This window comes from Delphinus delphis, chromosome 14 (genome assembly GCF_949987515.2).
Source record: "Delphinus delphis chromosome 14, mDelDel1.2, whole genome shotgun sequence".
In the NCBI taxonomy this organism is placed as follows: domain Eukaryota; kingdom Metazoa; phylum Chordata; class Mammalia; order Artiodactyla; family Delphinidae; genus Delphinus; species Delphinus delphis.
In genome coordinates this window covers 15,231,156-15,255,113 of record NC_082696.1, presented here as the reverse complement: position 1 = coordinate 15,255,113, position 23,958 = coordinate 15,231,156, and the positions used below count along the sequence as shown (strand labels likewise).

The 23,958-nt window shown below is 42.9% G+C and overlaps 1 protein-coding gene across 1 annotated transcript in view; it reads left to right on the top strand.

Annotated features, from left to right (window-relative positions):
* PLEKHG1 (pleckstrin homology and RhoGEF domain containing G1) overlaps positions 1-23,958 on the top strand; it is a 157,633-nt gene that overhangs the window by 47,828 nt on the left and 85,847 nt on the right. Inside the window, exon 2 of the mRNA XM_060029789.1 lies at positions 21,030-21,538. Within this exon, the coding sequence (XP_059885772.1) occupies positions 21,131-21,538 (408 nt within the window). The 5' untranslated portion in view covers positions 21,030-21,130. The remainder of the gene's footprint in view (positions 1-21,029; positions 21,539-23,958) is intronic.

Genomic DNA, 23,958 nt, shown 5'->3' with positions numbered 1-23,958 from the left:
CTTCTATGAGATTAGGATATGATATGTGAAGTTTAACATTTATAGTTGATCTTGGCTTGTCTTTCAGAAGGGTATCAAAAACGAATCCTGACTTCAGTCCTTGTAAGGGACCCTCAAGTGTTGCTGGACAACTCAGTGTGTCATTCTTCCAGGGCTGTGGTTTTGGCCTTACTGTCCCAGTATTTTTAAATGTCAAAAACTATGACGCCGAGTTACCTGGGTGTTTGTTTTGGCAGAATTACCAACTTGACTGCTTCGTCCACCTTAATTCCTCCATAGAGACCCTGCACAAATTCTAACATTTATTGATATGTTCAAGGTTTGTGAAAGCACTAGTAGAATACAGACTTTAATTAATAGTAAGAGTGGCAAACGAAAATAAAAGCTAATGAGGTTAAATGGTAAAGACAGTTCCAGGGACTTCCCTGGCTGTCCAGTGGTTAGGACTCGGTGCTTCCACTGCAGGGGCAGGGGCTTGATCCCTGGTCAGGAAACTGAGATCCTGCAAGCCTCGCCATGGCCAAAAAATAAAATAAAACAAATTTAACTCAGTTATCTTTAAAAAAAAAAAAAAGTTCCAATTTCCTGACCTGCCATTAACATTCTCCCCACCCCGCTTCTATAAACATTTTTCCCTTACTCCCTTCACTGATTCTTTCCAAGATGGTTTTGGTCTTATGGTACATTTTTTTGCCTGATCTTGTATAAAGTAACAAACAACAAGTGATATTTTTAATCCTTCATGTTTCACTTTTATATGACTTACAAATTGAAGAGAAATAAATTTTTCTTACAGCATCATTTTCTAGTAATCTGGTCGTTCTAGAACTACTAACCTAGTACACAGTGTAGTGTCCAAAGGTCCATGAGTGTGACACAGAGTTAAATACTTCCAGGCTCCAGAGCCAGGCAGGTTCTATAAAAGAGTGAATGCAGGTGAGTGTGATACTAAGGGGAGTGGTGCTACCAAATGTAAAATAGATAGCTAGTGGGAAGCAGCTGCAGAGCACAAGGGAGATCAGCTCGGTGCTTTGTGACCACCTAGAGGGGTGGGATAGGGAGGGTGGGAGGGAGACGCAAGAGCGAGGAGATATGGGGACATATGTATATGTATAACTGATTCACTTTGTGATACAGCAGAAACTAACACACCATTGTAAAGCAGTTATACTCCAATAAAGATGTTAATAAATGAATAAAGGGAGTGGTGAGGCCTGCAGCAAACTAGAAAGTGCACGGCAAAGGTGAAGGGAGCAAGCTTAGCCCCACCCATTGCTGCTGAGTGGGAATATAAGGGCAGTGGTGACGGGTGCTTATTGGTTCTTTTTTGGCACCTCCTCCCCAAGCAGAAAAATCTGGATTTATATGTGAGATATCCTGATTTTTACTTTTTATTTTTTTTGCATTGCTATTTTTGAAATGGCCTGACTTTTAAACTTTGGTTTATCAATTCAAAAAATTTAAACCCAGTGTTGACAAATAACAAGTCTTCAAGTCACACTCTGCCTGCACAGCCTCAGATCACAACTTCTGGGCGAGTCTTCAGGTCTCACCAGGCATCCCCAGGAGTTCTATTTATCAGGCCTGACTTCCTTCCCCAGTCTCTCCCAGGACCACCAAGTCTTTCATTATCATCAGATCTCTCACCTCCAGCCCCAACCTTGGCTCCCCACACAGAATCTGAGATGTACACCTGAAAATAGAGTTGAATTCCAATTTCAGACATTGTCAGATGGCTTAAGGTGTCTTATCACAACTTCTGCCACATGAGGAATTATAGATAATTTAAAGCAGCTTCCCTATACAAAGGCCATATGCTCCTGGTTTTTGTATCAATTCATGGTTTTCTGACTATAATAGTAGGGACCACATTTAAGATCCTTGAGTTATATGAGAGCCTCGAGAGAGACTGTGTAGTTAAGAAGTGGGTCATTGTGTCGACACATCACCCCAAACCATGGAATCTTAGATTCGAAGATTTGGAAAGCGTTCTTTTTTATTTTAATTTATTATATTGAAGTATAGTTGATTTACAATGTTGTGTTAATTTCTGCTGTACAGCGAAGTGATTCAGTTATACATATATATATATTCTTTTTCCTATTCTTTTCCATTATGATTTATTACAGGGTATTGAATTTAGTTCCCTGTGCTATACAGTAGGACCTTGTTGTTTATTCATTCTCTATATAATAGTTTGCAAAAGCATTCTTGAATGCCGTAGGCTCCAGAGTTTTCACTTTACTAATCTAGAAGGAATCTGGAAGCCAGAGAGGTGAGTGACTTGCCGAAGGTGACCCAACTGTCTAGGGGAACTGTGATTCCACACATCCCAGCTCCAGGTCTATGTCCTCTCCCTGCATCATGTTACAAGCGCTGAATGATGATTTGGATTGAACAGAATAAGTTCAGCTTTGGGGGTGGTTTTTACTATGACATCACTAGGATGATAACCAACCATCCTTGTAAAAAATCTAATGCCCCAGTGTTCTCAGAGCAGCTTTGTTCATCGGGGTTTACCTTTTGTCATGTCCTGATTTGCATAGACTCCTAAGCAGGTGTCATGTTTGGAGCCACACTGGCACCAGGAATTTGTCCCTAGCTTTGGGTGTCCTGAGACAGGTGACTAAGTGGTCCTGGGAAGTACTCAAGGCTCACGTGTGCACAGTCAGTCCCTAAGTCCCCTAGTAGTGGCACCACCAGCTGAGTGGAACGGCCCCTCCTCCAGGCTTCTCCTCTTCAGGCTCCTTTGATGTTCCTTTTCATCTGATTACACCTAGATGAAAACGCTGGGCAGGGAAGTTTATGTTGTGATTTACTGTAACCACACCGTATAAGCCGCCCTGTCCAAGTGGTTGCACAAGAACAGTCACGGTTACTGCCCAAGCAGCTCTGCCCCATGTCTGGAGGGGGAGAAAGAAAAGGCCAAACGAGAGAGGCTGATGTGTGCAGATTAGAAGATGGGTCACCCAGAGTAGAGAAGGAAACTAGAAGATTCTTTAATAAGGGGGCAGAGTTACAGTAAACGTAGTTATTAATTGTGGTATGCAATATTATATTGGCAAACAAGATTGTCCAGAGAAAAATCTAGGTTGAATGATCACCATGGGCGAAACGCCAAGTACACCAGCCATCTGCGCTTTCGGGAAGTAAAATGATCTGGGTGGTCTCTTCTGTCTGCCTGGCTTCCCCCAGCTAACTTCTTCTCAGCCTTCAGATGTCAGTTCACACACCCTTCCCACAGGGAACCTTCCCTGACCACCCCAAACCTGCCCTGGTCCCCCTGGACATGTTTTCACAGCCCCCCGTGCCTTCTCTGCAAAGTCCACATCTCACGTAGAATTAGTCACTTGTTCGTGTGATCGCTCAGTGTCTGTCTCCCTGGCCACACTCTGTGCCCTCTGAGGACAGACTGTTGTTGCTGAATCTAAAAATCTGACGTAGGAGTAGCGGAGAGAACGTCTCTTTCCCAGAGGACATTCCCCAGAGTGGTATCTTTTCAGTATTTTTTACAGGGGTAAGTAGGCATGAGGATTGTGGAGATTCTGAAAACATTTTGGTAGAAGCTGCAGAAAAGCAAGATCTTGAGACGCCTGAAGAATGCGGTCCGGGGGTGGTGCCTTTTTTCAGCACGATCCCATGCTCCCCACAGCACTAGGGGCGACTCCCCCACCACCCCCTTGAACCCTGCCTCCAGAATCACTTAGGGTGGTTTACTCAGTAGATACTTGAATGAAGAGGCAAGTATGAATGGGAGACCTGGTAGCATCTCAGATAATTAATGAACTTCAAAATGGAGGTGAGGTGTGATCTGAAATGTGTTTTCCTGTAGTGGTCCTTGAAGAACTTCAGCTCAATGTGAGAAAAGACTTTAAAGATTAGATTACTTTAAATCTAATAAAGATTAGCTTGCCCAAAGTGTGGGCAGGGATCAAATGTCTGGTAACTAACAGTCTCCTAGCAGAGACTGGCCGTACTTGGTGAGCTATTGTAAGTGATTATTCAAACACCAGATAGGAAGTTAGATTAGAAAACCTCAAAGTATCTTTCCAATATTGAAATACTGTTATTGTGGGAATTTAATCCAGCTATCCTCCACCCACAAGTAAACTCCAGAAAGGTAGGGGCTGTCACCCATTTTCTTCACTGCTTTATCTTTAGTGCTTATATAGTGCCTGGCACGTACTAGCTGTTCAATAAATATTTGTTGAGTTAACAAATATATCAGTAGATATCAAATTCAAAATATGTTTCTGGCATAGAATAAGTTCTAATTGTTTATTTCATTGAGCTGAATGAAGCAGCCAGTTAAATAAAAAAGGGCTAAAAATGGGGCAGTATACCACCCAGTGAAAAGCTATGGTCAAACCTGAGGCCTAAGCCTGTGAAGTCAAACTTGTCTGCTTTTCAGACCAGAGAGTCTGAAGTCGCTGTGAGATTGTATCAGCCAGGGACCAGGCAAGAAATTGCTCGACTGGTTCAAATGGAGAGTTTAACGAAGGGGCTACTTCACTGAAGGTGGTGAGGCCGTGGGAGCTAGCGAGGAATGTGTGGCACCCAGAGACTGCAGCAATGGCGGGAAGCCTTAACCACCATTCCTGGGGACAACCGCAGGGACCCTGGATGGCCAAGGGGACACCGTGGAGTTAGGAGAGCCCAGGGAGAGCTGGGACCGTGGAGGCCGGGCTGCCTCGGATGCAGCCACTGCTGAACCCCACACTCCTCATCAGCCAGGGGGCAGGCAGGTAAACCCCTGTTTCCTTCTCCTGCTGCCTCATAGCACTGGTGTCTCCCATTAGCCAAACCCAACTGGAAGCCAGCCAGCAGGGAGCAGGGCGTGTGGAGAAAGACGGGGTGGGGAAGGGTCCGCACATGGGGAATCGCCTTCACATAAATTCTTAATTTTATTTTTAAATTTTATTTATTTTATTTCTTCTAGTTTAATTGCACAAATAATACATGTTCCTTAAAGAAAAGGCAGAAACTAGATCATAGTGGTAGTGAAGGAACTCCCCCATCATCCCACCGTTCCTGCAGCTCGTATAAATGTTTGGGCTTTTTCTCCTTCTTTCTCTCTTTTTTTCTTTCATCTACTTATAAAGAACTTGGAATTATTTTATTCAGAACAAACCAAAATAAACTTGGTGCCACTCGTTTCTTGGCCTAATTAAGATTAACCCTGTAGGCTAACAGACAGCCCTATTTCCTTTCCTTTGTTCTGTGAACATAAACAAGTTACTTCATGTACCTCTGTGGGAACTGGGAATTAGGCAAGTGTTTAGACGCACAAAAACTCTCAGCAAGTTTGGCTCTCAGCTTGGATACCAAGTAATTAAACCTAAGATGAAAGGTGAGTCCAACAGCGCTCGATCTCTAAGACTGAAAAGGAAATATAAGTGCAGGCAACTTCAATCAGCTTGATGTTACTGTCAGTGTGAAGTTGCTATCCACTTTCCGTATTACTTGAAGGGCAGTTTGAAAACGGGGAGAGACAGTTTAGGAAAACAGAGCAAATGTTTACGGATACAGTTCTTGTTACATCTGAGCTGTTGCTTCGTCACACTCGTCACGCTTGTCATTATGTATCTGATGCTTGTGCAGTCCCGCTGGACAGGAGCTTCCAGAAGGTCACCGTGTCCTCCTCAGGGACATCAGTGGGACAGTGGGATGTGTGACACCTCCTGGCACGCAACTGTCTTCACTGAGCCCAGCACGGAGCTTGTGAACTAGGCCCCCGGTTAGCAAGGCTGAGTTAGGGGTGGTTGCTCTTAGTTAAAGTAGAGAGAAGGTGTGGAGGGAGAAGGTCAGTAGGTCGTTGCTGTGTGTGCCAAGGGCAAAGACCAGGACACATGGCAACAGACGGGTATTTAAGACCGTTGTAATACCGTAACAAAGGCGGCAACCTCATTGCCTTCTCTGGTTTAAAAAAAGAAAAAAAAACCTAGAAAGTACTACGTCCTTTAGAGAGGAATAAGTTCTGCTTTCCTGGAGTGGGGTCTGTATTTGACCTTTTACAGATTTCTGCCTGAATGGGGTTGTCCTTGCGAATAGTTTAAGGAGACCAAACGAATAGAAGCTCCAACCACCCCACTTCAGTTCTAGAAATTAGGTAGCCTCCCCCCGGGATGAATCCATTTGCTCTCAGGTCGCACACCTGGAGGTTCAGCTGTCAGCCACTGTGACATTGAAGGTAGCCTTGAGGTTGGGGAAAGAAGACTGATGGTGGTGATTCTAAAGGATGGCAGTTGCTGGAGGGAAGATTCAGAACAAGTTCAGGGACTGATTCATAACCACTCTGGTGGCTTGTCTATGTTTCCTCCGCAAGCTTACATCCTCACCACCGCTACTTTTGATAACGGTCTCTCTGAACCCACCATCTCGGAATCTACAGGATGGGGATGCGGCTGGAGAGGTCGAGCTGAGCCCACCCCATCACTCCATCCTCTCGGAGCTGTGGGGAAAAGGCTGGCCAAGGGGGCTGTCTCTCTCCCCTGCCAGGATGTGAAATGGTTTTGCAAGCTGGCATAAGAGTTAGGAACCTCCATGGTTGTCACCCTGAAACTATAATAGATTCTTGTTTTAATGATTATTTCGGAAAATACTGCTGCAGGATTTCAAAAGAGTCTCCAAGCCCCTTCTACAAGTTCAAGTACATTTTTTTAAAGAGTGTTTTCCAAAGTATAGATTGTGTTGAATGCCTTTAGTTATGAATGGATTAGATGTGTGTTATCTCCTGGAGAAAAATGTGTCTGGAAACAGACTGCATTCTTAGAGGGATAATTAGCTCATTGTGCTTTCAGCCAGCGAGTCCTCCCGTGGTGTCCTTAAAGATGGGACTGATCTAGTATTGAAAGCAAAAGACTATTTGTAACATATTGCTTGCTTGCTGTCTAAAAATTGTTCAGTTCAGAAATAACTAAGACTTGATTTCATTGACTCTGGACTGTGAAGACCAAAATATCCTAATAAAAAAACATCATGAAAAACAGAGCTAACGACTATCACAGAGAGAGAGTGAGCCCACGGAGGACCTCCTGAAACAGCACAATTTCAGAGTCCCCAGGATGTGTGCCCTTCCAGCCCGTCTCAGTGGTTTTCATGGCAGAGTGGTATATGATGGAGAGGTTAAATCGTGACTTGAATGGCAAGGTAAGGGTGAGCCGTGAAAAAGTGTTGTGAATTTGTGGGTTTGTTTTCTAAAGTTCTCACCATGATGCCTCAATACTGACATTTTCATGCAATGGGGGATGTGAGGAATTAAATTTTCAGTTGGATAATTTGTATACTGGTAACTATTGATTATTTACTGTTTGGTTTCCTCTGTTAGATTCAATACTCCAGGACTAACAAAAAATAATACTCCTTTCATTTACTATCTTCTAGACTTGAGGGCTTGTGTCTGCCTTAAACCTATGTCTTTTGCTAAGAGTAAACACTCCTTAAATTTGTGAAGACAAAGTCACTTATCATTAAAATTATTTCACTTTGAAAATAGTCTTTGAGAAAGAAAAAAACAGATTAGCTCTTTTGTTTGTTTAGCAAAGTATATGGTTTGGTTTATATAACAATAGCAAGGCAGTTTATAGCTGGTGACATTTTCTGGGTACAAGTCTGGAATAGTGTATAGAGATTTTTAATAAACAAAGACTGCAGTGCAGATGGGTGTTAGTACATGATATCTCACTTTCAGGAGGAAGGTCACCGTGTCCTCCTAAGGGACATCAATGGGACAGTGGGATGTGTGACACCTCCTGGCATGCAACTCACTTTAACGTTTACTTTTATTCTGTGGCATGCGCTTAGAAAATATAATCTCATGCTCTTTTCTTTCAAAGAAAAATGTTCTTAACAGACAAAAAAAAAAAAAAAGTGTTTTGTCAGTGGCCCATGCATTAGAAAACAGTTGGTTTTACCATTTGTATTGGGAAATGTGTCACAGCGGCAATGTCCTAAACCACAAAATAAACAGGTCCCTCCCCCGACCCCGCCGCTCCGGCCTTTAAATTGTTATGCTCCGTATATAAAATATTAGTTGTGACTTGAAATACCCTTATAACTTCTAGCACCTTTGCATCTGAAAATGTAAGATGATTGTCTAAATCTGCCTTACCTGGATGGTAGAAAGCAAAATCTTTCCTTGAGTCTGAAAAATGTATGCATGCCTTTGCCCTCCTTCCTTTCCCCGGGCCATTCTTTCATCCTTCGTTGCCCAGCTGCTTGGAGCTGTTGCCTAGCTGCAGAGTCAGCCAAGTCTGTCTGTTAGGTCAGACCGTGCTAAGCCCCCAGAGCTGCGTGTTGTCTGTGCTTCTCTCCGCAACCTCACAGCCCTGCCACACAACCCCATTCCCACCTCCTTCCTAAGCACCCCTGTGGACCCTCAGAAGGAGGCTCAGGCGGACGACACCACTGTGGCAGTGACTCCATAACCCTTCCCAGGGGATATTAGCGTTTTAACTGACGACTTTTACCTTAAACCAAAAAGAACTGGTTTCTCACAGTGGACTTGCAGGCCCTGTGGCAGATTCCCGGGAAGGGATTTTGTCAATGGCAGGGCTTCCTGGTCTCCCTCCAGTTAGGCCACACGACTGGCCTGCAGTTGACTCGACGGCTGGTTTGTGTCCTGCTGGCTGCAGGCATGTCCTGTGGGTGCTGCTCTTTCACCCCTGGGTCTCCCACTCCTGGCGAGGATACTGTGAATAGCTCCTGTGCTTCCTGTAACCAGTGTCGTGAGGGAATTAACAAGAGCTGCGTTCCAGTGAGAGTGTCTTTTCCACCCAACAAGGCATACATGTGCATTTATCTGTGGCCAATCTCACTATCATTGAAAAAGAGATTTTGCTGAGCAAAAACAATCTTTTCACCTCCCGTTAATATTGGCAAATAAAATATGCAGCCAGGAGCGGCACTAGTATTTGTTCCTTTCACATGTCTTGGGACGGATTTTGCTGCATGCACGAAAGTCCAGTAGCAAGACGGCAGGGCACCTGCAAGACCTGCTGATCGCCCAGGGCAACCCATGTGTGGGGTGAGATGGGAGGGCCTGGAGAGCAAAGCCATCAGAGCTGAGGTGGGGCGATGAGAGGCCTGAAGGAGACACTGAGGCGCTCCCCTGCTCTCTGGTGGGAAAGAACCTTGAAAGTTGCTCAAGAAATGTAACTTCCTCCTCCCTTTCCTTTCCTCTCTGCTCTTCTGTGTCTGTATCATCCCTCCTAGGCCCTATGCACTACTCATCTGTTAATTCATTCAGCAACAAAATCTACCTGATGCTCGTCTCTTCTATAAAACAGCGTAGTATTTGCAAATAGCCTACACACATCCTCCTGTATACTTTAAATCATTGTAACGTACACAGCATCTCTCAGAAATGGCTTTTTAAAAATACGTTTCTTGGCCACACACACACACAAAATCCAAGTACAATAAAATTTTATTGGAAGATAAAGGAGTTAACTTGTCATCTGCCGATATGCACGGGAAGCAAATGAGTCAATAAGAAGCCAAGAGGGAATTCCCTGGCGGTCCAGTGGTTAAGACTCAACGCTTCCACTGCAAGGGGCGCGGGTTTGATTCCTGGTCGGAGGACAGAGATCCGCACATGCTGCGTGACGTGGCCAAAATAAAGAAGCCAAGGGCCTCTGTAGATACCAGCCCATCACAGAGTTTAGATCTGTGTGTCTTCCACATGAATATCAAACCTACAGCATCGGAAGGGTCCCTGCTCCGCAAGCTAATAATCCAGGGTAGGAGAGAGACGATTAGAAAATAAATATAAGACCACGTGACACTTACTCTAAGTGCAATAAACAGTCGTTTAACAAATGGAAAGAGCAGTGGGCTGGAGTGGTTGTGGAAGATTAGATGGGGCTCGTAAGATTTGACCTGACTCTTAGTTCAGCAGAAATGGGGGACTTGGACACGGGTCTGGGGGGCGTCATTTCGGAGGGCAAGAGCGATCACTACGGAGGACAGAATAGAGGACTAAGAGAGTCCCCACAGCCCAGGGAGGGCCCTTCCTCTCAAACTACCTTTTCAGCATCTGTGACTTAGTGATTTCCATCAAACTGGTGAGTTTTGTGGGGGAGAAACAAGTTGTCTTCTGAACTGATTGATAAATTTCCACCATAATGGCCCACTGATGTAGCCCTGCATCTGTTCAGCCTTATTTGAAAGGAAATAGGCATTAAAACAAATTATCCTATTATGTTGATAGTTTAAAATCACTTAATAGGCATGATAGAAATAGCTGTATTAAAGATGATCGGCTAATGTTATTTTCCATAACCACCAGTGAACGCTTTAAACGGAACTTCTATTTAAAGGATTTTGATCCTCTGAAATAGTTTACTTTTAGGTGTCTATACATGGGCATAATCCATACTTTGAGTTTCTGGTTTACTTTTGTTTTGTTTTGTTTTGTTTTGTTTTGTTTTGTGGTACGCGGGCCTCTCACTGTCATGGCCTCTGCCGCTGCGGAGCACAGGCTCCGGACACTCGGGCTCAGCGGCCATGGCTCACGGGCGCAGCCGCTCCGCGGCATGTGGGATCCTCCCGGACCGGGACACGAACCCGCGTCCCCTGCATCGGCAGACGGACTCTCAACCACTGCGCCACCAGGGAAGCCCCATACTTTGAGTTTTAGCTCCATGGTGCAGTGGTATCAGTTTTCAAGAATATTTTTGTACTCCTGAAGACCTTCATCTGAAGAACTCAATATCTTTCTCAAATAAGAACCTTTTCAATCTTGATATAAAAATAGATATAGCATTTTAAGAAGGACAGGTAGCCTTAGGGAAATGGAAACCCAATATAATTCGAAACTCCTACGAAAGTGGGGGAGTAAGATCATTCTGTCTTTACTACTTAGTATTTTTTTATTAATTAATTAATTTATTATTTATTTTTGGCTGCATTGGGTCTTCGTTGCTGTGTGCCGGCTTTCTCTAGTTGTGGCGAGCGGGGACTACTCTTCGTTGCGGTGCTTGGGCTTCTCATTGCGGTGGCTTCTCTCGTTGTGGAGCACAGGCCCTAGGCAAGTGGGCTTCAGTAGTTGTGACACGCAGGCTCAGTAGTTGTGGTGCACGGGCTTAGTTGCTCCACGGCATGTGGGATCTTCTGGGACCAGGGCTTGAACCCATGTCCCCTGCACTGTCAGGTGGGTTCTTAAACACTGCACCACCAGGGAAGCCCACTACTTAGTATTTATGAATATAAAGTCACAGAACTAAACAGTTTTCCTAAGAAATGCCTTAAGTTTACATTTTAGGTGTTTGTCTTCAGATAGCTTTTTCAATACTGTTTTTAAAATACTCAAGCTTAAATGTATTCTTGTGTAAGTTCACATACTTAAAACTGTATTAATTGTCTCGTTAAGGGAAACTAAGGATTCAAACTTCCTTCAACTGTGTGTTATTCTCCACCCCACCCCCAAACTTCACTTTAAAACTTATGCAAAAGATGTGTCCCTTTCCTTTGAAACAGACAAAGTTCGAGAAGCGAACTTGAAAATATGAGAGCTCTGAGACCTTGCCGCTTTTGTGGAGTTTAATGAGAACCGTGGCCAGAGCCAGGAAGGTAGAGCCCAAGCAGCTATAGGCGAGTGTGGGTTGTATTTGATGTTCACAAAAGAATGGCAGTCGCAGGGTGTTGCTCAGCGAAGTGTGCATTTTCAAGTTACCCACAGTGGTGTCTATTGTCCTGTTTCTCAGCTGAATGATGTCATGTTTCATTTAAGGCTCTTAGTGATGCTGAAGTCTGTGGTCTGCACACCAGGGGGAAAAAGGCAGGGAGAAAGTTGCCAATCAGGTTTTTGTAAAGCCTTTGTGTGTTGGGTTTTGAGAGATAAAAGCTGACTCATGCAATATTTCTACGGAAGGAGCTGCACAGACTAGTAAAGGCTTCTGGTTTTACCTGACTGAGCTCCCAGTGAGGTCACTGCATCAGCTGAAGGCAGACAATGCGGCTCAGCCTGGGTAGAGCCCAGGTAGGTGCAAATGTGGATGTGCCCGCGGAACCCATGCCCCACACCCTCGGTCCTTCCCCCTGGAGCAGCGGAGCCCATCAAGCCTTGGTGAGAAACTGTCGCAGGGGTTTTCTCCACCACACTGCGCAGGGCCAGCAGCTTGCTTGCATATATTACAACTGTTCTGTTATGAACGCGAGGTACTGAAAAGAGTTCTCCAACAATGGAATTAGTCTAGAAGGTGATTTTTTTTCCTCCATCTGAACTGCAGTCTGCCTTCAAGGGTGTTTGCCTTGTTTTGGTTTGGATTTGCTCTCCCCTTAAAGTTAGGTTGAAATTAGAGAGCTGATGTTGGTGACGCTGGGGAGAAAACTAAAACCCTAAGTGTTCGTGCAGCGACTGCTGAGTACTTTCATGTGCTTCCTTTATGAGGTTCATGCAGGTTAAGCGGGGGCGGGGGGGGGGGGGACAAAATCAATGTTTGCAAATTTTATGCTTAGCAACTGTAGTGATGAAACTCAGCCTGAGTCTGGTGGCAACCAAAGTTGACTAAGTAAATGCAGTTTCTGTGTTGAGTGTTTATTGGTAAGAAATCCTTTTGTTAGCAGGAATAATTGGAGAGAAAAGGGCATGGATTGTAGTCAATGCTGTTGCACATTAGAATCTTTTTTTGGTTATTTTTAAATTATTTTAATTTAGCGTTACTAATATATTTTAGAGAAGATGTATATATTTGGCATATTTGGCATTCCTTTTCATTAATCATGTTGAACACAAAATCAATTATTTTAATTTAAAATATTTAAATATTTGATACCAGCCAAGGTTGTAATTTTTAATTTCTTTAAATAACTTTTTCAGGTTATCAAAGTGATACACTTATTGAGGAAAAGTGATATTTACAGATAAATATCAAAAGAAAAATCATCCATTCTCCTATTTGGTAAAACCAGTGTCAGTATTTTATTCTATATCCTCTCAATCTTTTTCTCATGTGGATAATAAATAAGTAGTATTTTCAATTCAAAATTGGGATCACCTTGTACCTATGTTTTGTAAACCACCCATATTACTCAGCTGTAATTATGACCATTTTCTACACACTTAAGGATTTGAAAGGGCATGACATTTGATAGTTGTATATTGTACTTTCTAGATGGATTTATTCACTCAGATCTCTATTGTTAGACACTGAATTCTCTTCCTCCTCTTTTTTTCTCTGAGAAAATGTTTAGTGTACTTTATGGATGGTTTACTTTCTCAGAGTGCTATTACTAGTGTTTGTTAGTTATTTGGATTTCTCCTCTTCCTCCTCCTCCTTTTTCTTTAAGAAATGTTGTTTAGCCTAATCCTCCCTCTGAAATGCGCAGAGATGTTTTTGGAACTGAACGTGCTCCATGCAGATGGAGCCTGTGTATGTAGCTATCATTGTTTCGTTACTGCCTTGAGACTGAAATTTCCACACGAACAGGAAGGAAGCTGGAGCACAGATTATGATTTAATCTGAATTAAAAATAGAGGGTTTTTAGCCTTTGGCAAAGTCAGTGATATACATTTCATCATCTAAGACCTGGCGTTAGGAGAATAGAGAAGAAAATTGCTATTTTGTGGTTACTGCTTGTCCTGTGATCCCAGCTAGGAATGGGCCATGCAGATGTGGTAGCCGGTGACTTGGTGTTGATTTCAGAGTAGGAGCTGCCTCCCCACCGTTGGATGGCCCGGGAAAGACATCTAGTCCAGCTGCCTCACTTATGCGTGAGGAAACCAGAGACTCAAAGATCGCAGTACAAACCTCCATGGTACAGAGCCAGGGCAGAAATGCAAATCCCCTGAAGGAGAAACTGTTATGTCATAACTTGATTTCTGGCTGGTCCTCTGAGCTCTTTCCGCACACACAGGTGGGCACATACTCATTCCTTCCCACACACACGCGCTATTGGCACATTGGTATCATGCACTTAATACAGGTAGCTTATGTTTAGTGCTTCATTTCCTAATCTCTAAGCTCTTTTTCTGCCCTCTTGTATGAATCTATAGCCAAGTATAAGAAATAATGGACTAGAAATCAGAAACCATAGTCTCTGATTCACTGTTCAGGTTTGAGCATGATGTTACCTAACCTCTCTATCTTTTTTCCCATCTACAAAATGTTCTAAAGGTAATGACACATGTGAATGAACTGCGAGGCTCTGTGTGAGGCGGAAGGGGCGTGTGTTTTGTTTTGTTTTTTCAGGATAATTTTGACAGAGTTAAAGCTCTGGCACATCATGGTAAGGCGGATCTGTTATAACAGAGGTTGTTCTGGTTATCTCTCGTTGCGTTACAAATCACTTCAGAGCCTAGTGGTTTGGAACAACAACCATCATTTCTAATCTCTCAAGGTTTCTGTGAGTCGGGAGTTCAGGAGAGGCTCTTCGAGGTGGGTATGGTTCAGAGTCTCCCGGTGCTGCAGTCAGACATGACAGGGCTGGGGTCATCTCAGAGGCTGCTCTGTCACACATCTGGTGCCTGAGCTGGAAACTCTCAGACAGCAGGGGCCAGGTCAGCCAGCATCCCTTCAGCTTCTCTCTGCATATCAATGGGGTCTCACCACATGGTTTCTCCACAGCACATCAGTTTCAGGATAACCAGACTTTTTAATGGGGTGGCTCAGGGCACATCCAGACCCAGTTATTGCAAGGCCCTTCTGTCTTCGTGCTCTGCCACACTGTAGGGCATTGGTGTCACGTTCATGGCTCAGGCAAAGATCCCTGCCACATCTGGGTCCCCGTGGGAAGGGAGAAGAACGTGGAGGACCAGTGTCTGATGCTTGAAAAGTGGACCCCCAGAGGGACATATATCTTTTCCACAGGTGAGAACGTGACCACATGGCCACATCTAATAACAGGAGGCTGGGAAGTGTGCTCAGCTGAAACTCTATTCACTAAAGAAGAAGGGGGGGTGGGTTTTGGTGGACAACTACCCATCCCCCTGAAAGTGATAGCAACCCACAGAGTAGCTTTAACCCCGCCCCATAATCTCCTTCACCTCCCACACCAGATCACCTTCAAAAAGCAGATAGTAAAAGTAAAAAAACTGTATTTACATGAAGAGACTTAAGGGAATTCCCTTAGGTCCTCTTCTAACCAAACCGACATGCCTGTGACCCGAATAGAAATTCAGGAGTCACCACCTTAGCTAAGGCAATTTAGCTAATATGTTAGTTGCATTAATTAGGGCTATCTAACTCAATCCCTACTCAACAGCAGGAGCCGTTGTACCTCTTAGTTTTCACTGACTGGATAGGAACCAGTTAGTAAATAATCTGAATATTTAGTATCAGACTTTACAGCCCAAAGAAATCTTTGATTCTCTTTCAACCCCTCACCTCTTGTTTGAACAAAAGCATTTTTGCAAAGCAGCTTTTCCTATCCTTGATCTTCTTGTCCAAATTTTTGCTTTACTGACTCTTCAATGGTAACAAGACTTTTTAAAATTATTTATTTTGGAAAATTTTTTAATTTACAGAAAATTTGCCGAATAGTTAAGTGTTTCCGTATGCCCTTCATCCAGCTTCCCCCAGTGTTAACATCTTGCATTACCAGAGTACACTGGTCAAAACTAAGAAATTAGCATGGTAAGAAGATTTTTTTACTTCTTCATTCCCAAACAGCTACAAATAAAAATGAAAATCAAAAAAAAAAAAAAAAAAAAAAAGAAAATCATGTTCCTTGGATTGAACACTCTGAGCAAAAACGTGTAATTGTAGCCTTGGACTTACCATTAATACAAGAATCATGTTGGTATTTTAGAAAACGAAGAGGTTGATATCTGGTAGCTTTTATCTACTGAGCCCTTCACTATTAACCCAGAGATGTGTAGAGGAGAACTCCTCAAATAGTTGGTGTTGTCTTTGAAATATATAAATGAATATCTTTATAACTTTGACTCAAAAGTTTGTTTATTTTTGAATCATCAAGTCAGTTTACAACTTTGAGGCTCTACCAAAGACTCAAAGTGAACTTTGCTGGCTGATAGAATAACTTCTTGCTTATACTTTAGTCCCTCTATTTCCTCCTCTTCACAGAGAGTGTAACAAGGAACTACATAATTTTAGTTATTCACTGGTCCTGAGCACTATACCTTCTCTTGATGTCCATGACTGTCCTGCCAAGGAACTCCAATTAGGTATTTGAAGTCTAGAGTAGCAATGAGCAGAATTTGGAAGTCCTGATCGCTCCTCCTCCCAGCTGTGCATATAGTTTTTTTTTTTAATTCATTCATTCATTCATTCATCTATTTTTGGCTGCATGCGGTCTTCGTTGCTGCGCGCGGGCTTTCTCTAGTTGCAGCGAGTGGGGGCTACTCTTCATTGTGGTGCACAGGCTTCTCATGCTGCGGAGCACGAGCTCTAGGCATGCAGGCTTCAGTAGTTGTGGCACGTGGGCTCAGTAGTTGTGGCTCTTGGGCTCTAGAGTGCAGGCTCAGTAGTTGTGACGCATGGACTTAGTTGCTCTGCAGCATGTGGGATCTTCCCAGACCAGGGCTCGAACCCATGTCCCCTGCATTGGCAGGCGGATTCTTAACCACTGCACCACCAGGGAAGTCCTGTGCATATAGTTTTGCCTTGCATTGTAAAGCTCTCCTTGGGGGTTGTGACAGGGTGTGGTCGGCTGTGGCCCCATCAGTCTCCCCTTCAACTTGTAAACATGGTCAGAGAAGCATGGACTTTTCCTGCCAATGAAAGTTCTGCTTCACCCCTAAATCAGCCTCAGAGGCAAGTTAGAGCCAAGAAGTGCTACTTTTGATTCTGACAGTGACATTCCAAAGGAGGGCAATTAAAATAGTGGACGTTTGAAGAGCAAACAAAGAAAAGCCAAGGAATTCAAGCTCTTTTGCCTAGAAAAAAATTAGGCAGGCTTGTCATGAAGTAAGATGTGTGGAAGTTATCTACATGGGAGCCATACAGCCACATTGTTCTTTTTCTTGAGAATGGGACAAGAAGGAATGTTTTTATTTTGAAGGCTTTTAAGCTACAGTACTCCTAGTTGTAAGAATCAAGGCCCGTCTACACGTGCTTCCGCCACCACCACGTCCAGGTTTACCAAGGGTCAGAAGGACCAAGACCCTCAAGGCGGGAAAATCAGCTTCCTTTAGGGTATTCATGGTCAAAAGATCCACTAACATGGGCCATTAGCAATGACTGGCAAGTTCTCAGAAGTTGCTATATTATTAGTCCTGTGTTTGAGATCTGGTAAGAAAAAGAGAGAGGCTTTGAGAAGGAGAGCAAAGCAAAGCAGCAAGTTACCCAAATGTTAACACAATCACCAACACCTTTCACTCAAGGGGAGGATAAAGCTTCTTTTTTTTTTTTTTTTTTAAATTCATTTATTTATTTATTTTTGGCTGCGTTGGGTCTTCATTGCTGTGCATGGGCCTTCTCCACTTGTGGCCAGCGGGGGCTACTCTGCATTGCGGTGCACGGGCTTCTCATTGCAGTGGCTTCTCTTGTTGTGGAGCACGGGCGCTAGGCATGGAGGCTCTAGCACAGCTGTGGCACGAGGGCTCAGTAGTTTGACTCGCAGGCTCTAGAGCGCAGGCTCAGTAGTTGTGGCGCACGGGCTTAGTTGCTCTGCAGCATGTGGGATCTTCCCGGACCAGGGCTCGAACCTGTGTCCCCTGCGTTGGCAGGCGGATTCTCAACCACTGCGCCACCAGGGGAGTCCCGGATAAAGCTTTCTTGCTCTACAGTTTTCTTTCTCGTGTTTCAGTTTATCATGGGAAACCAGCTACCCCAATATCCAGTACACAGCCCTTGTCTCCCAATTCTATCTTCACTAACTCATAACAATATTGTATATTAACGAATGGAGTACAAAAAGATAAACTTCAAATTGTATTTACCTCTTCATTCACTATTATTGGAATAAAGATTGATAAGGAAGTAAGTTTAAATCTTACAGAATAATATAATTATCGAGAAGATTTCTAGATCAATGATTTCTAGATCATTATTGTCCAACTGAAATACAATGCAACACACGTATATATTTTGTAATTTTCTAGTAGCCACCTTTTAAAAGGTAAGATGAAACCAGTGAAAATAATTTTAAGAAGATCTTTTATTTAACCCACTATTCCAAAGTATGATTTCAACATATAATGATTTCAACATATAATTAATACAAAAATTATTAGTTAAGTATTTTACGCTTATCAGTTTCATGCCGCATCTTTGGAAGCTGGCGTATGTTTTGCACTTAGAGCACATCTCAATTTGGATGAGGTGCATTTCAAGTGCACAGTAGTCACATGCGGCTACTGGCTACTGTGTTGAGAAGTGCAGCTCTAGAGATAAATATTAATGATTGATGAATTGTATTAGGAGGAATAGGCCAGACAGAGTGGAAATCTTCAATTATTTTGAAGGAGGTGAGAACAAGACTAGACAGTTTTTATGAGGTACATTTCCTTATGTGGGAAAACTATAATTATATAATCAACGTAAAAAATGTTATCCATTAACAAATGCAGTCCCCTATTATATGCCATTATATGACCTAGCTTTAAATGTTTCACTTCTGTCATTGGCAGTTTTGGAAAGTATTTAATTTGGGGCAGAAAACCCCAAGTTGGCTAAATACTAGAGATACCAAATATCTCAAATATTCTATTTTATTCTATTCAGTTGGCACTCTGAATGGACTGGCCCAGTGGCCTAGAGCACAAGGCCTGGTATTGGGACATAGGAAGCCTTCCTTGGAACCAGGTCCAACTGATGCTGGTATATAAGATTCGTCCATGAAGGGATCCCTGTTGACCCGAGTATCATATCCCACCCTCTCCAGCCTTTGAAAGTATAAAAGGCACTAGCAGCCCTAGCAGCCCAACATGGACTCCTCTAAAACATCTGGTAATTATTTGTGCCTCTGTAATCCCTTGGTCCCAATATTGGCTGGCTAACTTGGAGTGAAAGTAAGGAAAGAAATGAGTCTCTCTGTTGTGCTCATTTTTCACCATCCTGATAATGAATATTTGCCAAGAGTGATGTTACTGTCAAATATGGTTTTCTCTACTGGAGAGAAGGTTGATTCTCATCCGGTCAGAAAATCAGAAGTTGTCCTGGAGACCAGTGTATCCAAATCTATGGGGAATAGATGATCTAGACCTTTCCAGATGCTCTTTCATATAGAATAGTACATCCAACTTATGCTTGGTCCTAACTCATAGCCTCATTCGCCCATTGGGACCTTAAAGAACCCTTATATACTTATATTAGTTAGTGCCCCTTCCTGAAAGTGACATCAGCCTCATGCTTATGGTTGTGATGGATGCCATGGTGTGTCTGCTCCTAATCTGAACTGCCCAGGACTTGCTTAACCCCAATCCGAGACATGGGTAAGCATCCTTTGCTGCAAACATACCTAAATGCCCGGCTGCTGCTTGGATTCTTCCAGCACTCAGGTTGGAGCTGGATTTTCAGCACAGGTGCATGTTAACTACTATAACCAATCCATGTTTTATAGGCCATAAAGCCGTTATGGAGCAAGCAGAAAGAATATTGCAAAAGCTTTAAAAATTGGGGGCAAATATACCACGTGGTAGTGGTTATGCTGGTAATTTACTGCTTTTCTGCACGTTTCTTACCATTCCTTCTTGTTGACCCATTAGTTCCTTTACTTGACATTCATAATTTTAATAATTGCAGTATAATCTTGCACAAATATTTACCATGGATATAAACTATCTAGAAAAAGTCTGGATGTTGAAGGATATAGACTTGATGGGTTCTTTTTTATTTTGGAAATATTGGTACCAGCTGTTTGATGATCTTTATTATCGAGTCAAACCCAATTCATGTTCCTTTTGAAAAGACGATCATTAGTCTATATTCTTGTTATTGTATTTGTCTTATTATAACCTTCCATACCTAAGTTTCCCTCTCTTATTTTTCTAACGAGACCTATAAACATGGATTTTGGTAGATTTTGAAATGAAACAAATTTCTTCGCTAATCACTCTCTTTATTGCGAGGCATTTTGTTTCTGTAAACCTGCATTGCTAGGGGGATGCAGTGTGGATCCTGCCTTTCAAATGAAGAAGATTGGAACTTTGTGTGTTTCAAATGAAGAAGATTGGAACTTTGTGTGTTTCACCAAAATAGCTTCTGCAAGTTTAAAGTCCATGAAAGGTCTTTTTTGGACCCAAGATTTAAGTGCTGTTATTTAATTGCATGGTCACACTGTCATGTTATTGAACTCTACGTGCAGAACGTGTAGTTCATCAAATATACTCTGTAACAGCGTAACTCCATGTATACCGCAAATGGAATGCCAGCTTTCAAGAAGAGATTTGGAGAAATGTTCTGATGGGACGGTTAAGTTTTAACGGGGATGTGAGTCTCAATATTTTGGGTTTTCTTACCCAGCATTAGAAAATTATTGTCCATGTGACACTTTCTTTAATGCTGTGTACAAGTAAAGTGTAAAATTGTCAGCGTCGTTAAGTCAAGTAGTGGTGCTTCCAGGTTGGTAGCTTAAAATTTTGTGGAATTATAGTGGAATACTTAAAATCTAAAACAGTGCTTCTCAAAAGACCGTAAGAATCACGTAGGATGTGTTTTAAATACATAAGCATCACCTGTGGTGCTTGTTAAAGCTCTAGGTTCCTTGTGCCCTGAGCCCTGAGCCTTGATTTAGTAGATCTGGACTAATCTGCTCTATTAGTCAGCCCAGGTGCTCACACTTTGAGGCCGTGGATGCAGTGCTTCTCAAACTTTAAAGTGTGCGCACATGGCATTGGCGTCTTGGTAAAACGCAGACTGACCGTCAGTAGGTCCGAGGTAGTGCCGGAGACTCTGATTCTGATGCATTTCCATGTGATGCTTTAGAAACTCCAACTCTGCAACTCAGCGTCCCATGGGTATCTTTACATTTCCGTCTATGACTAACTTGCTACCTTTTTGCTTTTGACTGCGTAGATTGAGCTAGGTTTTAACCGCATTTAAACTTTCTGTTTGATACAATTTCAAAATACTTGCCTACCTTGCTTATCTTGTCCTTTTCCTTATTTATTTTTCTCGTGCGTATAGATGTGCACCAGTTGCGTCTTGAAGTGTCATCAGCTGTAACACAAGCTCCAGATCCCAAAACCACAGCCAGGCCCTCCCGCTGCTCCCAACAACTGAAAGCCATGGAGCTTTCCGACAGCGACCGCCCGGTCAGCTTTGGTTCCACGTCGTCCTCGGCCTCCTCCCGGGACAGCCATGGTTCCTTTGGCAGCAGAATGACCTTAGTTTCAAACAGCCACTTGGGCTTGTTTCCCCAGGATAAGGAAGCAGGGGCCATAAAGCTGGAGCTGATGCCAGCCAGGCCGTTTTCCAGCAGCGAGCTGCCGAGGGACGGTGCAGCCGCGCAACAGAACACGGACCAGGGCAGTGAGAGGCAGCCCTGGGCCCAGCACAGAGTGGACACCAACGGGGCGGCCAAAACGGGGGCAGAATCAGCCACCAGCCCCAAGCTGCTCTATGTGGACAGAGTGGTGCAGGAGATTCTGGAGACCGAAAGGACTTACGTGCAAGATTTAAAAAGCATCGTAGAGGTAAGGCAGATTGTCGGCTTCTAAAGTTTGTCCTGCAGGATCAACCTGTTCGCAAAATAAAGAGCAAAGCCAGGTGTCTTCTAAGATGCAAGAGTGGTGTGAATGTTTAAACAGATCATAACTTAAGAGAAACCCTAGGGCCATCCTCTCTGTGTTAAGATCCTCTTAATATTTGCATTCACAAATTGATTACACGCTAGGAGTAAGAATGATGATACCAGTGCATACACCGGTGTGTTGTGTTAGTGAATCCTGCCCCAAAGGTCTGAGAGTCTCTGGCAGAGCGTGGAGCAGACAGAGGATGGAGGCTTCCTGACTTGCAGGTGTCAGGTGTGTACTGACTGAGCCCATCAGGCTATCTTCGCCTTAATCACAATTGTCTCCTGGTGTCTGGAGCTTCCAAATCTATAGATGCCTGTGTCTCACCTCCAGAGACCGATTTCCTGGGCCTGGGGTGTGGTCTGCGGGTAGGAGGAAATTATGGAAGCTCCCCAGGTGATTCTTCTATGCAAACAAGCCTGGGAATTACCGTTTGATGCTGTTTTCTGTATTGGTTGGTATCTGAGGGAAGGTGGTGAAAGATAGAGAAAAACCCTGGGCTTGTTCTTAGGCATTTACACTTCTTTTATGATAAGCAAGTTTGCATAAATTCTTTGACTCCCTGCAAATTGAACTCAGCTCGGGTACCAGATCGCAGACTCTGGAAATTCAATTATTAATTTGTTGTTGTTTTCTCTGTATCCTTTCTTTTTTTTAAGTTTTTATTTTATGTGGGAGTATAGTTGATTTATTCAATTATTAATTTGACTTTGATTTAGAGTTGTTTTCAAGGATAAAGTAAGAATTACCAGAGCCACTCAGATATTAATTCATTCTCAATTAATGATTTAAAATATTAGTATTAATAGTTCAAAGGCAAATTGATATTATTATAAAGCTACACTCCCTTTGCTGCCTAGTACTATCCCAGATTCTTTCATCCGTTAGTGCCTTCTTCCTGATTTTAGAACTTTTAATCTAAAATGTGTTTCAGAATAAAGTGGTGGTATATTTGCTGATGAGGACATTCTCCACCAAATACATACATTCTTATAGCTTTAGGGGAAAAACAAATTCTAAGGCACGATTGTGTGTTGAGTTCCACAAATGATCGAACCAGACACTGTCTACTAAAAATAGTTATGACATAACTTCCCAGTAAAAATAGAAAAATCAATTGATGCTCAACCAAAACAATATGTGATACCAAATGTAGAATAAACCAGGCCAATTGTTTCTTTAATTTCATCAATGATGTCATTTGTACTTGAGAAGAAATACCTGTGAGCTGCCCAAAATTTTGGAACCTCTCAGGAAATTTATGGTTGTCAAAGCTTTCTTTGGTCTGTCCTTTTTTCTTTCTTTCTTGGAAACTTTACCACTTCATCAAAACTCACCGTACTGACAGAGAAACCTTCAGTGACTAAGCTGGGATTCTGTGAACACTCTTTTTTCTGAGGCTGATTGACAAACCTTAGGTGAGAAGAAATAAGGTAAGATGTGTATGAAAGAAAACAGATCAAGACAGATTTTTTTTTCTAAGAAAGTTTCAGCAGAAGTTTTATTCCAAGCTCTCCAAATGTTCTTGTCTTTTTTCCTTTATCGTTGCATTAGCCGTGTTTTACACTAGGGGTTAGTGGACTTTTTCTATAAAGGGCCAGATAGTAAATATTTTAGGCTTTCTGGGCCCTAAGCTGTCAGTCCTAACTGCTCAGTCCTGCCACCGTAGCCCAGCAGCAGCCCCAGACACTATGTCGATGAAGGGGCGTGTAAGTTCCAGGAAAACTTTAGGGCTGGGCTGGACCCAAGGGCCATGGTTCGCCAAGCCCTGTATTAGACTATGAATTTGTGCCTGCATTTCATCAAATGTAAAATCAACTAATAATACCTGCCTTATAGGGTTGTTATTATGAGAATTCAACTTGATAATACATAAAAAGGTCACACAACAGCGCCTGCAACGTGGTAAGCGATTAATAAGTGGAAACTATCATCATCACGGGCCTCTTCTGAATTTGCTGGTTGAGAGTGAACAAACCACTCTCGACTGGCCCAGTTCTAGCTGTCTTACCTGAAGTCTTTCACAAAAATAAACAGATTAGTAATTCACTACAGCAGAAATTTAATTAGGAAAAAGTAATTTAAAATGGGTGATTCCAACATGATTATTTTGAAGGCAATTGGATTATTTCTGAGGAACCCACGGAAAATCTGAGGTGACACGTAAGAGGGAGAGGAGAGATGAAGAAGGTTGTTGGAGGGAGGGTGGTTGGGAGAAATGTCCCAAATATAGAAGGAGGCACCGGGTAGGAAGAAGTAGATGCTGCTCTGCTCCAAAGTCACCGGGATGCTTCGAGTCACATCCCCTCCCCACCTAGGAA